At 40.3% G+C, this 16115-nt stretch overlaps 2 protein-coding genes across 7 annotated transcripts in view; one reads left to right on the plus strand and one right to left on the minus strand.

Annotated features, from left to right (window-relative positions):
• Positions 1-6319, plus strand: part of ampd2a (adenosine monophosphate deaminase 2a) — a 38374-nt gene extending 32055 nt beyond the window's left edge. For all 6 annotated transcript variants that reach the window (XM_071925953.2, XM_071925950.2, XM_078283501.1 and 3 more), the window contains 3 exons: positions 794-967; positions 1176-1286; positions 2280-6319. In XM_071925953.2, coding sequence (XP_071782054.2) covers positions 794-967; positions 1176-1286; positions 2280-2495 — 501 coding nt within the window. In that variant the 3' untranslated portion in view covers positions 2496-6319. The remainder of the gene's footprint in view (positions 1-793; positions 968-1175; positions 1287-2279) is intronic.
• eps8l3a (EPS8 signaling adaptor L3a) lies at positions 6293-15589 on the minus strand. The gene is made up of 20 exons (XM_078283503.1): positions 15234-15589; positions 14306-14392; positions 14126-14199; positions 13974-14038; positions 13622-13780; positions 12892-13041; positions 12737-12801; positions 12526-12650; positions 12249-12403; positions 11964-12072; positions 11713-11786; positions 11536-11610; positions 10899-11044; positions 10528-10672; positions 10292-10323; positions 10083-10179; positions 9837-9941; positions 9184-9269; positions 7094-7226; positions 6293-6969 (listed from the first exon to the last, which is right to left on the minus strand). Exons 2-20 carry the CDS (start codon positions 14368-14370, stop codon positions 6937-6939), a joined length of 1893 nt encoding a protein of 630 aa, XP_078139629.1. The 5' UTR covers positions 14371-14392; positions 15234-15589; the 3' UTR covers positions 6293-6936.
• Positions 15590-16115: the final 526 nt, after the last annotated feature.

Here is a 16115-nt window from a genome sequence, read left to right on the forward strand (position 1 = left end):
AAATATGGTCAGAAACATGAAGAGAGGTAGCAGAGAGGTCAGCAGTGGAGCTGGCTCTAGAGAAGACCGAGTTCAGCTTTGTGAGTGGGGCAGAGAGGGTGAGGTCAAAAGAGGAAAAGAAAGAAATAATAGAATTGAACTTGTCTGTGGGAAGGTTGGCATCGCCTAGAGCAGTGACGGGTGTCCTATCTTCAGGAAGTGTGCTGAGAATCAGGTGGATCTGGGGTTTGATAAAGGACAACAATGTGAAGGTGGGAAGGATGGGTTACAGTGACAGCCTGGAATTCAAATAAAAAACTATACACAGACAGGTGTGAAAAATAAATTTCCACTTCCACAAACCTGTGTTGCCAACACCACGACCAAAACCCAAGGAGGATGGCTGAAGTTGGACACAACAGAAAGAGCAGCGGGTGTTGCCGTGCTCCCTGGGGTGATCCATGTCTCTGTGAGAGCAAGGAAGTGCAGAGACAGGAGGGAGGCGTAGACTGTGATGAACTCTGCTTTCTAGACTGCCAAGTGACTGTTCCACATCGCTCCCTCAGCAATGATTTACAGTGTGATGACGAGGTTGATAGACACATCACTAGGAAGGGCAAGAGAGAGAACAAGAAGTGTAAAAGAAATAGATACTGGACTGAATAAGACAAAGCTGCTGCTCTACTGCTGCCATTATAGAGGCCTGAGGCTAAGATAATCCAATGTCAATATGTGGCGATAGCTATAGCTTGTGGCTATATTTAGTTATCTCTCTCTCTCTCTCTCTCCCCTCTCTCCTATGCATGTTCCTCAGGCCCCTGTGCTGCAGTATCTATACTACCTGGCTCAAATTGGCATCGCCATGTCACCTTTGAGCAACAACAGCCTGTTCCTCAGTTACCACCGCAACCCGCTGCCAGAGTACCTGTCCAGAGGCCTCATGGTCTCTCTGTCCACTGATGATCCCCTTCAGTTCCACTTCACCAAGGTCAGTATTCAGGAAGTCTGAATCTGCATGTGGCCTACATTTTAGGTGCAGGTGCGCAAGGATTTAAAAGTCATCAGAAGTGACTTAGTGGTAAAATGTCTCAAGTTTCTTTTCTTAGTTCTGAAATTACATATTTCCTGGTGTGTGTGTGTGTGTGTGTGTGTGTGTGTGTGTGTGTGTGTGTGTGTGTGTGTTTGCTTGGCCCCAGGAGCCTCTGATGGAGGAGTACAGCATCGCTGCTCAAGTGTGGAAGCTGAGTTCCTGTGACATGTGTGAGCTGGCAAGGAACAGCGTCCTCATGAGTGGGTTTTCACACAAGGTAGCTGTTTTATATCTCTTTTCATTATTTCACTATTCTCCGCTTAGTACATTTTACATCTTTTCAAACATTCAAGGGCAATATTGGGGATTTCATCTAGGCTGTACCATTGTGCCATTGACCTCCCTGGTAGAAATGATACACCAGTAGAAATCTGTGCTTAGGTTTAGGTTTACTTCAGGTTTACCATACTGTTTCTACCGGATGAGCCAAAAATGCTGGAGGCCAACAATCTCTGCATACTGATGTTCCACAGACTTAGCGTCAGACTTAACGTCTTTGTCATTGGTCACACATGTAAGTAGGGCTGCTTTACAAGTAGCACCCATGCACGTTTGTTTATGTAAGCAGAGACACAAAGCTTCAAGGAAGTAAAAGTGGAAGGCGTGCACCTCCTAATCTCCGACCAAACAAAAACCAACAGAACAAAGATGAAGAAGAGATTGTCCAAAAAAATGGGGCGTCCTCCATTGTGTGGACAAGGTTTGGTTAGAAAAATTCACACATTGAGCAGGACATCTGTAAGCTTTGCTGCGCGACTGTCATTGCAGCTCCTGTGTTACCACCTGTAGTCCAAACATGTGCGCGAGTACTAACATTGAAAGCTTTTTTTCAGTTTTATCAGAAAGTTTACTCGAGTGTTTCAGAAAAAAACAAAAAATAAAAACAATCAGAATATTTGATTGTGATACCTGCCCTTAAGTTCTTGTACTTAACACATTTCAAATGACTTCACCAGAAAAACAAGTATACTATGATATATACGATTGCTGTCCAAAATTTTTTAAATATCATGATATAAAATTCAGGCCATATCGGCCACCACTACCCTCTTAGATATAAAATGTCCCCTGGAATTTGGTCAGTGCGCCCAATTGACTTGCTTCAAAATCATGGGTGATGGAAACTTCAGTAGAGTGAGCATTGTTTTGTAGGTGTTGTGTTTTTATTGGTACCTGAGGTTTCCACTCATCTGGCCTCTCCTAACTTCAGGTTAAGAGCTACTGGTTGGGCCCCAACAACTCCAAGGAGGGTCCTGAGAGCAACGATATCCGTCGTACCAACGTCCCTGATATCCGCGTGGCGTACCGCAGCGAGACGCTCTGTGAGGAGCTCAACCTCATTACTCATGCTGTGCGCACCGAGGAGCTGGACACCATCGATGAGGAGGACACCCTGTCCATGGCCCCCTTCCCGGGACGGCCCTAAAATCACAATCATCCCGTCTCCTCCAGTAAATCCCCCACTCTTTGGCCCCTCCTAGCATGACACTGAAGAGACATGGTATGAGAGGAATCCTGCTCCTCACCCCACTTCTGATCGTACCGCACACTCACAGCTACACAGCTACCAAAAAGCCAAGGATATGGCACTCCCAGGGTGCTTCAACTCCAACCTTCCTGTGTTTCTAGTGTTGGTGTAGATCCATTTTAAGGTTGCAGAAAAGGGATTCCAACCCCATATTTTCCTCCACCATTTTTTTTTATTAGCTCGAGGTTACCCCCAACTCCATTTCTTTAGCCTCTCTTCCTATTGTTCACTGTGACATGTTCAGTCTCAATCAGCATGACTAAGGTTAGCAGGGATGACCAGCTCCAGGGTCGTTCATTAATGCACAAAAACAGCAGGGAGACACTAAGGGTGTTTTCCTCACCACAGACACTGGCAGGCAGTGTTTTCTTCACCCAACTTATTTCTTAGTCCCTGCTCCCCACCCTGTCCTGCCAAAGCCATCAGATGATCCATGTAAAGCATTCTGTGATTCAGTGGCATGTTTATAATTCACCATTGATATTGCAGAGATGCATTTAAACACTGACATACAGCACGTGAAAACTCTTTACAGTAAACCCGTCCCGTATAAATCAAATCAGAAAGACCCAGAGCAAGAGGGTACCGCCTCTGCCTGAGCGCTGCAGTGCTGGATATCAGCTGTTGTTTGTGTTCAGTGTGATTTCAGCTCATTTATTTGCAAAGGATTGCACACACAGCATGCTTCCATGATTTATATATCGGCTCTGAATTAAACAGCAAAGAGAAACGCCAGCAGACACTAAAGCCCTCAAGTTAGAGAGGAGCCAACTTCCGGTGGTTGACTGCAAACATTCCATGAAGCAAACAGCAATTGGAGTTATTTTTAGCTGCAGTTGAAATGCTTTCCAGTAAATATAGAAACTCCTTTTGTTTTAATACACCCCTGAGAAGAGCTGATTTGTACCATAGCAGCATATGTCTCTGTCTGATGATTTGTTTCCGTGGCAGAAGCGATGTGATGTGGAGGTGTGCATGATAGAGCCCTTCAACCACAGCTTACGTTGGAGCACAATTAAAGGAGGATGAATTCAGCATCGTCCAAGGGGAACGCCCCTACCATTACCTCACTGTGTCCATTGAATATATGGACCGTCTGTACCTCCTTGTACACGGGCCTTGATCCCATCCATTCCCTCCCCTGGCCCTACAGAAAAGCTAGAACTAGGCGAGGCCCCACGGGTCGGCCCTAGAAAGTTGTGGATTATTTTTTTCCCTCTGCATGCAGTGCACTGTATGCACCAAGCCAAGACTTACCAGTGCCTTTTAATTTTAGTTTTGGGCACCGCTTGCCCATCTCTCTCCAAGCTGTTTTCATGTGTAAAGTTCCTGTCTTTATCACCTACAAGTACTGCATCTTTTTTCTTCAATCATATAGGCCTATATGCTGTTGTAATAAGATGCCAATGGAACTGAAACCACCTGGCTGCATGCTCAGTGTAAACTTGTCTTTACCTTGGCCTTCCCTTGAAGAGGAAAGTTTTGTTTCTAGTTCTCTGCTCTTAGTGCTTTTTTCTGCATGCCTGCATGGATAAGAGATGGCAAGAGAGAGAATGAGAAGTTGTTTACAGCAAGCTGTACTGTAAAGCATCAACACATTCAGGGCTGCTGACCAGCTGTCATGAAATATGTTTGCAGTGATTATTTGGTTCAGCAAACAAATTTGAACTCTGTATTGTACACCCTGTGGAAATGTGCAAACCGTGCTGGGACATGGTTAAGACTGTTGCATGGGTACTTATGGCATTTTTCAACCTCACCCCAAATCTGATCAAAGATGGGATCACCAACTTTTTGCATCGTATATACTCATCCACATTATCATACCCTTCTCCCTGCCATGTTCCAACTGTCCATCAAACTGTGAGCATTTTTCTTGAACATAGTTGCTACTGTAAAGTAATACTTGATGCCAAGACTGTTCTAAAAAATACTGACCTGAAGTAGTAAAATTATTAAAAAGATGATTGTCACATACAGTAGGCTACCATACAGTATATTATAGAAAGTAAAAACAGAATGCATCCTAAAATGTCAGCCTTTATATGAATAACCAACTGTAACGTATTTGTTTATATACATGTTTACTTTGAAAAGTAGATCATTAGGACGATGGATGAGAATCCATCTTAATTCAGGACAGATACAGTAGCTTCTCAGTGTTAAGGGATGCACTGGGGTTGTGTGTGTTGAACATGGTGGAATTCGTGTGATTGTTGGATTTCATGTACAAAGTGTATTTTTTTAAAGGCTATAGAGATAAGAAATTTTATATAAAAAATATATTGATGTCTAGGTTTCAAACTTAGTTTTGTTGCTGTAGATCATTGTGAATTGGTACTGTCACAAAAAGAAAAGTACAGAATTTGTTCATACAATTTTGTTGTTCCTAGCCTTTTTAATTTGTTAAACTTAAGATAATTGGACCCAGTATTTCAGTGTCTGTTTTGCCTATTTAATATTTGCTTTTTTTCTTCATACCTTGTTTATTTCTACTCTGTTGAATATTCCTTGTAATTCTCAGTTGAGTGTTGTAAAACACCTATCAAATCCATGATGGATAGGTACACGATTAATACCTCTTACTTTAAAGCCAAAAGATTTCTGTACAATAGTATGTCAGACATTGACCTCTATACACACACACACACACACACACCCACACACTCACACACACAGGATGTAACACGATTTAAACGCTGACCCTTATTGTACATCACAACAATAGCGTTGGCCTTTTGTAGTTTTAATGCATAAAGGCCATCTTATTGAGTACGTAGCAACATTTTGCAAGGTAATCGTGGGAATTATTTTTTAATTTAGAAGTTAAGAGGGTGATGATGCATGATTTGTCAATGCCAAAGCTTCAGATGCCTGTATTCAGTCCCTGGTATGGCACGTTATCACACTGAGAGACTATTAGAAAATGGCTGATTTACACCTTCTTTCCCATCCGTTCATCAGGATTTTTCCTTTTGAAAGAGGCCGCCGTTGACTTTTTTAATGTAGACTCCACTTCATGTTTCATATTGCCTCTTCACGGATTATAGTTACCAGAGAACCAATTGTCTGTGGCATGCACACTATAGTGCACCCTACCTCACAATATTATTCTCTGATGTTGTCCTGTTGCTGTACTGTGCTGCTGTCCTCAGCAGCAGCAATGTTGTATCCCAATGAATAATAGCACACAAGAAGTGATTCACCAGAGAAAGAATAGCAGAAGCCATTTGGAGTCCAAGATGCTGTTCAGTGTTCCTCATGTGGCGATCAGTAATGCGATGATTATCTGGTATCAGGCAGGTTGCCCACACAAAAACCACCAATTATTCAAATATCACTATGTTCACAGATTGACAATTCACCAATTCATGTACGTTGAGGTTTTCTTATGTTGAAATATTCATGTTGATGTGTTACTGTGTACTAATTTCACAATACATTGATTACAAGTATTCTGATGCTCACACTCAATATATTTTTGTGTTCAATTGATATTTTTCTCATAAAGCATCTTTGTTTTTACACAGTCTTGTCAAGTTTTTTTTTTTTTTTTTCTTGTTGACATAATTACGTTTTTAATTTGGTCTTATTGTATTCAGTGATCTATAGTCATTGTCATGGCTTGAAATGGATTGCCAGTGTTTTACAAATTCAGATGCTTCTGATAAGGTTCATGTGTAATGTCTGAAGAATGAAATAAAGCATGTTTATTCATCGAACTTTTGTGTTGTACCAGTGTTTTGTTTTTAAGCAAAAGACAAGTTTTTAATTACATGACGTTGTTCAGTGACCAAAAAAGCTTATCCTGTCTTTGCTCACCCAGTGATGGATTCTTCAATACAGAATTCAAAACATTAACCTTTATAGTTACTCAGGAAGGTATTGCCACTGACCATTAGCTTAGTATAACTTGCTTGATGTAATTCAATTTACTGCTGAGTCACAAAACGTGCCAACTGATTCGATTCCATGCTATGTTCACACATTTGAGAATAATTGTAGACATACATTAATCATCATACATTTCAAAGTGACACATTTTATACAATATGTGGGAATATATTAAGTTTAAACACTTATTAAGGGATGTATTGTGAATGTGAGTGAGAAAGTATAATAATACAATATACATTCACGACATGCCAAACATACTGTAAACATAACTCACTTTTCATTGCTTAATATTAGCTGACTTATTTATTCATTTTAGAGGAATTGGCTTATCTAAGTATTGATGAGCCATTTGGTCCTAATGGTTTCTGTCCTTGATGATTGGCAGTCGAGGTTCATGTGTTTCTTCACTCCTCATTCTCTGGTCTTCCTCTCTGATGTCATCTTACGGCATTGCTGGTCTGACCTCGTTGGCAAGCTACAGTGTTGAAACAAAAAACAGAAGGGCCGGCTGTATTATAACTACCTTTTATCTGTGAGTATGATTAAGTTCCAGACTAACAGTGGTGACAAATGAAGTTACTCTGTAGTCTGTCACTTACAGCCAAGGCAGACTTGACTGCTTGTAGTTGGAAGAAGACTCGCCCTCCTTCCTCTGGACAGACTGTCTTCAGTTCCTCTCTGGTCATCCCTAGGAGCGTAGAGCCACTCAGCAAGCCTAGACAGCGCACCGTGCTGACAGAGATAAATCAGTAATATTGATATGTGATTAATCAATATTGGGTGTGGGGGAGTATTACGTATTAATGTCCTGAAACAAGAATCAAAACAAATGCAATACAATTGACAGACCAGATAGTAATGCCTACAACCCCCCATACACATGCACAATACAGGAACACACATATACTGTACATTCACAGGCTTGTCATGCAGATTCAAAGACTAAAGAATAAAGATGGGTTTAGAGACGGTTTTTAAAAATGTTGATGGAGGAGGCAGATCTGAGGCTGTTCCACAGTCTAGGGGCTGCAACCTCAAACACCCAATCTCCCTTAAGCTTCAGCCTAGTCTGGGGAACAGCCAAGAGGTCTCTGTCAGATAGAAATAAAGCGGACTTTCACAGCTGTGTTGATTTGTTTGTCAAAATGTAATCAAATATCATGTCAAGGTTTTTGGAGCAGGATTTTATATTAGAAAACATGGACCAATGCATGATTTTATATCTTTTGATAAACGGTCAGGGCCTATAATAAGCATCTCTGTTTTAGCAGAATTTAGTTGGAGAGACTTCTGTGCCATCAGGTTCTTAATGGCAGTCAGGTACTTTTGTAGAATTGAGCAATATAGCAATGTTAAAAAACACATTGATGGATTATATGTTCTTAAGGAAGCATAAAGGCCTACAGGCAGAATAAAATTGGACCCAAGATTGATCCCTGCGGCACCCCAAAGTCACCTATAGAGACACTGAATGTGAATGAATGGACAGGTAAGAAGAAAATAATTTGTCTATTCCAGATATGCCAACCCATTTATTAAGCCTATCAAGGAGGATAAGGTGGTCGATAGTACTGAATGCAGCACTAGGGTCCCGTAGAACTAATATAGTGCATTCCCCTGGATCAAAGTGCTTTAAGATTACATTGGTTTTAAGAAGAGCCGTTTCAGTGGAGTCATGCTGGAGAAAGCCCAATTGAAACTTCTCAAAAATGTTGTTTAGTTGTACCACATCCAGGAGCTGTTTGGAAACTACTTTTTCTATGACTTGGAAATGAAGGGCAGCTTGGAAATAGGTTGATTTTGTTGAAGGCTTGAAATAATCTGGGACACAACCAGATGTCTGGGAGCTATTTACAGTATCGAGCAGTCAGGGGCCAATAGCAACTATCGCCTCTGTGAGAAGGGGTGGGGGAATAATATCAAGTGGACTAGATGATCATTTCATGTGAGAGACTGTTTCAGTGAGGTCATGCAGAGAAACTGGGCTAAACTGGCTCAGAAGGCAGGGGGCAGGCTGGGGTAACAACACTAGTGGGAGGAGAAAAAGTGATCTGCAATCTGATACTAGTGATCTCATTCACAAAAAATGGTTAAAAAGAAAGTTTTCACAGTCAGCATTTGAAAAGGCAGGGACAGCTGGTGGAGCAGGAGTAACAAGTGTATCCAAGGTGTTAAACATAGACCTGGGATTATTCTGGTTGGTGATGATTAATTTAGAAAAAAATAAGCAGCTCTAGCATCCTTAACGTGTTGATTGTATGTGGACAAAAGATATTTCATGTTGAGATACTGGAGTTTTTTTTGTTTTTCTCCTCTTTTTCAGCTTCTCGCAGCCTTTCTACATTTTTGTCTCAGCCTCTGAATACCTTCCTTCAAACAGCAAAGAGGAATAGATCTAGTTTTGATAGTGGCCATGGCATTTAAGGTTGACTAGGTTGTTGGTATGTGCACACTTAGTGATACATTTACTTGCATCAGTAAAAGCTGAGGAAAATTGAAAAGCAGCTTGATTGTTAAACTTGCAAGAGCACATGATCTGTTTAGGTTGACGGGTATCTGCTTCAAAACAGATATCAAATGCAATACATTTATGATCAGAGACGAACACAGGGGGTTTAAATCCAGCACATCTAATCTAATAATCTATACTAATCTAATATCTAATCTAATATGGGTGTGCAGCACTTACATTTTACTGAAGCCCTTGTACTCAAGCCAGGCCTTCACTTCTGCAGGCTTGGACCTCTTGGTTAGGACAGGGGAACCGCCAGGTTGCTAAAACAATGGAATGGTAATGTAATTGATTTAATTTTAATATAATAAGGATGACAATTAGGCAGTATATTATACCAATGGCACTATCACCCTTAAAATACAGTTTCACAGAGTTGCCACAGAGGGTTTGCAAATGATGAACACATAAGGTCAATTACAACAAAGCTTCTCAGCCAATTCAGTTCTATATATTCTGCAACCATAGATTAGACAGCAGTTAATGGTCAGAAAATGTTAGTCCATCTGAATCATATTGGTGACTCATTTCCTCAGGTAAATGTTAGTCAAAAGGTCAAAGTCTTTGACAGGACTAAGAATTGACAGATAATTACACGCAAGCACATCAGATATTGTGTGGTACAGTAAGTAAGTTTGATATAGTTTTGGGATTCCTTCAGTTTTTCCATTCTGTTTCATTTTCCAAGGCACTACTTCAATTCACTGTACTGTTGTGCACATTTACTTTCACCTCCAATTAGGATCGTAGTGACTATTTCACATTTTGATGCTCTCCACAATGCTAAACTGACCCACAGTGTCTTAGTGTTCGTGGTGAGTGGTAATCACCTCGTTAGGTTCCTCATCCAGAGACTCCAGGACATTATTGGGAACAAAGCCCTCCTCCCCTCCGGCGTTCCTCACTCTCCACCACTGCTTTGACACGTCCAGTAACTGTGAATGAACAAAACACAGACTGACCACGGTCTTGAAGACATTATGGAGCTTTCAATTGGAGTGGCATTAGTTATAATATTGTTGACCAAACAGGGGAAAGAACTGGAAGAGTGGCTGGTTGGTGTCACTGGCACTCACCTCAACTATCTCACCCTTGGTGATGCTAAGCTCTCTGTGGTTCCTTGCAATGAAGTCATACATAACACGCATGTAATTGGGCTTTGGATCATCTGGGCTGAAAAACAGCAGAAGAAGCAGAAATGCATATTATAGCCATGATACTTTAGACCTTTGAGGCTCAAGATCTTTACACTACATTGCATTTTACTTTATATCAGTGTACATACCGTGGTGATGATGGAGTCCGCTGGGCTGATTTCTACACAGAAAAAGTAATATATATATATATATATATATAGTCATATTTATTTGAACACTACTGTATGTGGTGTTATTATTTTTGTTTTCTTTTGTTTTGTTTTTTAAGTTGAATTTTTTGTCCAGAATCAAGAATCCATGCACAGTCACTACTCACAAAATACATGCCCATCTGCAATGGAGAATGTCTGATGTAAAGATGTACCTGGTTGGGGGCAGAGCGCCGACTCTCCTGACTGCTCACTGGCTCTCTGGCTTGAGGTGCCTCAGTCACCTCAGGGGGCTGCCAGCCATCAAAGAACTCCAGAGTGTAAGTCGGAATGTCCTCATCATCCTCTGGCCATTTGGTACTGGTGACACATCCAGTAAACACGTCACATTGTCAAAATCATAGCTGGTTATCATCATGACACTTTATTATCACTCTCCTCTGCTCAAAAAATTTTATTCATATAACACATTTTAAAAAACCACAGAGCAATGCAAGAGCGTGTAGGGTACTGCAACACTGTGTGAGTATAAAAACAACAAACTAGTTATCCTCGACAACACAACACTGGCTGCTCAGTGTCCCACCTGGGGATGTTCCAAGGGTCTCCCAGAGACTGCCACAGCTGGTCCTCCTCAGCTGTGGCTTCCTCACTCAGAAGACGGATACACTCAGGAGTGAACAGGGGAGCCACGATGGTTGGTGGCAGATCTTGAGGGCAGTGAGACACCACCTAGTGAGGAAAAAGGATAACTCACTCAGGCAGCGACAGTAGGGACTATGTTAATAAAAAAATTAAGTGAAAAAATTAAGTGACTGAAGTGACGCAAAGGGTAATAAAATTTTGTTGTAGAAAATAATTTTGTATGGACAGGCTAAATCATATGTGAAAATGTCCAAACCTTAATTCAAAAATGAACAAAAGTGTAGCCCAAACATAAAAAGCCAGAACATGGTAATGCATTTGTTTTGTTTGTTTTTTTCAAATTGATTGACAGAGCTCTTCATGCAAATATTGATAATATTTGATGGTAATATGACTTTTAAGTGCATTTAGAAGCTTTACAAATTCTTATATATCATCCAGATATATGATAAATATTGCATATATTCTTATAATAATAATTTTATTTGTATAGTAGTGGATTATATAGTAGTATAATCCATGTATAATACAGTCAGAGACTAAACTAATTTAACAATTCAAAGATTGTGGTGACTTACAAATCCAAGGGTGGAGAAGAGGCAGTGGACAAATTCAGGGGCACTGGGATTATTAATCTTTCCATTGAGCTCCCCCTGTCAAAATAAACACATCTTCATTGATACTGTACATTACAGAATGAATGAGAGTAACAGCGACCGTGATGATAGCAGGTAAATATGATTAAGGAGACACACTAGAAGGTTGAAACCACACTTGATCTTCTGGAGACAGGTTGCAAAGTCATCCACAGGCGGCATGCCCTCTATGACTGCAAACACAAAGTCAAAATACATTGATGATAACAAACAAAAAACAAAAAATGTAAATCTGTCATTGTAATATGTGCCAATGTTGGCTGAGTACTGCCAGGACTAACAGTGATTTTCTTCCATTTAAATACAAGCTGCTTCTGGCGTCATTTGGAGATTAATTTCATTAAAATTACCGTTGCCCTTCTTTTTCTTTTTCTTCTTTTTCTTTTCATCTTTCGCTACTACTGCAGCTACTTGTCCCATAAAGATTTCAAGGTCACTGAAAATATGATTCAAGATATCCTGTGAAGAAAGACGAACAATTAACAATTGCTCATTCACTCCCATCTCCTAGATGTTACTAACATGCATTGAATTTTACATTTACAAAAATATAATGTAAATTCTAATTATACATTAAATTGTTATGGTATGGTATTTCACATTTCCTGCCTCTTGACTATGAAGAGGACACTGACCACATTCCTGTCAAGCTCTGTGTACGGGCGTAGAGGAGGCAAAGGTTCTTCTTCGATGGTGGAGGGCGGTGGAGAGGGCGGTGGTGTTTCCTTTCTGGGAGGTGAGGCCTCCTTCCGGGGTAAAACCAGCACAGGTGCAGGCAGATCATCATCTTCTAAATGTACAACAAAAGACAGATGGAGAGGCGTTTGCAGGTTTTAATCTACATCTGAAAATATCCAGTGAAGTCATGAATAGTTGAAATGTGAAGTTGCCTCTGCTGTGCCGCTGCCTCACCATAGTCAGGAGTGCTCCAGTGGGACGGTGAGTCTCCTGCGGGCTTCAGTTCTCTCGGCTCAGGGGGTGGGGCAGCTTTACGAAGATTTTTAATCGCCTCGCATCCAGCCGTGTTTCCTACATTGCTGCTTCAAAAGATGTGAGAGGTGTTTTGAGGAAAAGAACGGATAAAGGTGTCGGTATGTGCGCACAATCACCTAAAGGTTCATACCTGATGCTTGCATCTTCTCGCTTGCGTGAAAGTGCTCTGGAGAGATCCTTTTTAATGTAGTCTGCCTATAAATTACAAAAAAAAAGAGAAAACATTCATTCATTTCATTCACACATGTGAGTTGTTAAGTACCGTTTCTGTGGGTTTGTCCTCACCCTGAGTTCCTCACACTGGAACATGAAGACACTGGTGGTCTTCTTCCTGCGGTCCTGGACTGACACCATCAGCAGGGAGTGATACACTCCACTGTCCAGCACGGCCTGGAGCTCCAGGATGTTGCTGAGAGCCAGGGACTCCAGCTCCTCCTACGTCCCACAGAGGGACAGAAGAGAGGAACGAGATATTTATGTGGACTGTAATACATAAACCACCGCATCAACCTCCAGTCAGACTGGAGTCACAATTTTAATTGCTTGAGACTTGACTTGATGCATGAAGAGAAGACTTGACACTTGACTTGACTTGGGTTCTGGTGACTTGGGACTTGACTTTGACTTGTACTTTGATGACTTGAAAAGTCATTCTAAAGTCTTGACAAAAGATCTTGTGTCTTGTGTAAATGACTTAAATTAAAAGTTATGAGATTTGTTCCACAGAAAACTGAATTTAAATTCTGATTTCTGAATTTGTATGGAAAGATTGAATTTATTGAAGTTGAAACTGATCATAGAAATCAAACTCATGATGCTCTTATCAGGTTTTTATCCTATTAAAACGATATTGCATTGAAAAGTCCTAGATATTTTGTTTTCTTTAAGACATTAAATTGGTAATGATCTCTTGATTTGCTCTGATTTGACTTGATCTACATTTAGACTTGAGACTACATTTAGACTTGAGACTTGACTTGAGTCACCTCTGGGTCTCACATACTGTAATGCATACCTTGGTCTCAATGTCTGTCAGCAGCAGATCGCCCCCCCGCACCTGCAGGATCATGTCCTGACCCCACACACGGCCCATACCATCCAGCAGCTTCAGACGCTCTACACAGTCACCCACAGTTTTCACCTCCTTCCCATCCAGCTCACAAGTGAACAAGTGCTGTGGAGGAGAGGCATTAAATACACGATTGTGGCATGATTCAGAATAGCTGGCATGCGTACGAATAAAGATCCTGATTATATTAGGAACAACTGTAATAATACATGCAAAGTCTCAGCCACAGTTGTACAATCAAAGTCACGCTATCATGATGACAAGATTAACAGCTCGGTGTGTGTTTGTAAAATGATACCTCCACTCTGTACTGAAATTTGTCCATCATCTTGTTTATGGATTCTGCATACTCCTTCCTATGCACTGTTGGAATACATTTACATATAACAGAAATCTGTCATAAAATTAAACACCTGTAATAATTGGTTGTATGAAGTAGTTTTAACTTACTGTAAATTGACTTTGCACTGGGCCTCGACAGACCCGATGCCTGTGATGACACCTCATCCATAGTGGAATAACCGCTGCCAAAGTTATTACAACATTGATAATACGCCAAGGAATGAATTAATCAATCAATCAACTGCACAATTGCAGAAATTACACAAAGCACAAAAAGGAAATATATACTTAGACTGGATAGATCCTGCATAGCTACTGGTATCACAGTCAAGGGGGCTGTTACTCCTGAACATCTTCAGAACTGGGTTGACACACCTGCAATATTATATAATGTGATATTACATACACACTGTGAATGACTGATGTAATTAGTTTGAGCTGATTCGTCATTAGGATAAGGTTATAGATGTAAAAGGGATGTAAAGCCCTTTGATTCATGCTTGTGATAAAGAGCTATATAAATAAACTTATTTGAAACTTACTTGAGATATTTGTGTTACCATGGGTCTTTATTCAAAGCCCATGATCTTAAAATCCTGTAATCCACCATGTTATGTTGGTGAAAAACACTACTTTTATATATGTTCAAATTGAAATGTGTCATAGTTAATGTAGCAGGGCAGGTATATCTTAATTATCAGCGATGAATTCATGAATTATTGCCTTGATGTTATTATCAACTAGTCATGGTCACCTAGCAACACAGCACTATGATCAACCTCTCAACGTATCTTTATGGTGCTATTAGAATTTTCCTAGGGCTTGCACATTTTAAAGACATGTTTGCTAGCAGTATTATGCAACAAACATATGAATTAAATCCATTTGTAAAGGACACCTGCCATTTTAATGTTAACACACAAAATAAACAGATTTCAAACACAAATACAAATGGTCAGGAAAGTTTCACACAATAAGTCTAACAAGAATTACAAGTCTTCCACCTGAATTACATCTTCTCTAATGAGATTTCTACCGTAAACACAATCTTATTCAGATATTTAATGAATCAGAGTGGTGATAAGGTGTTTGTCATGTTGTCTAGCTTGTTATCTGAATTAGCCCAATGCTTAGCACCGCTTCAGTAAAGACTATATAGACAGATAAATAAGATACGTATATCCAGGTTACCGTGGAGATGTCACAAGTCACTTACCTTTGATGTCTGGCGGTGAATGTTGCTGTTATTTACTTCTTATTTACTCCTGTATTAGCCTATCTATCCTCCTCCTCTCCTTTGGTACAAACACAACTCATGTTCCAGACCTGTGTCTCAGTCATAGGAAAAATACACCCAAGACTTCCTCATAAAGGAGAAGGGCAAAGTCCACGATCAGAAGCAAAATGATCGATAGGATATACTTGGACAGCTTTGAGGCACCTGGGTTGAGGTGTGCTGGGTGTTTAGTGCGCCATTCCCTTCGACCAAAGGTTGCTGGATAAGGAGGAAGATGCCTCGTAAATTCTCCAGGATTATAAATGAGAACTTGTGTACCTTTCAGGCATTTTCTCATCACATTCCAGCTTACAATAACACAGGCTTGACAACATCGAGCCACATTGTCCCAACTTTCTTCTTCCCCATAGCAGACAACAAGTTACTCTATAGGCCTTAATATGTGAACCCTCCCACAGCTACTTTGTAAGGAAGAGAGTAAAGAATGAGGATTGGTTGATGTTAATGTTACCAACTTGCTTAAGGGGGGGTTCATGTTCAGTTTATCTAAATACAGATACATTTCGCCAACAGAACAATCAAAGCAAAAAGCCTCTAGATTGATGTCACCAAACAATTTCACCATCATACATGGGATTATCTCTCCTCTGAGGTACTGAACATGAACAAAACAAACACCTTATTTACCACAGAAGACTTTACAAGGGAGTAATATGAATGCGAGAAAAGACCACAAAATCCACAAATAATTATTGTCATCTATCCATCAACACATTTAAATCTAATGTTTTTCAATTCCTATCTTCCATTCAGAAAATCATCAGAACCTGGCTAAATAAAAACCTAACCCAATCACAGGAA

Source organism: Centroberyx gerrardi, chromosome 5 (genome assembly GCF_048128805.1).
Source record: "Centroberyx gerrardi isolate f3 chromosome 5, fCenGer3.hap1.cur.20231027, whole genome shotgun sequence".
Classification (NCBI taxonomy): domain Eukaryota; kingdom Metazoa; phylum Chordata; class Actinopteri; order Beryciformes; family Berycidae; genus Centroberyx; species Centroberyx gerrardi.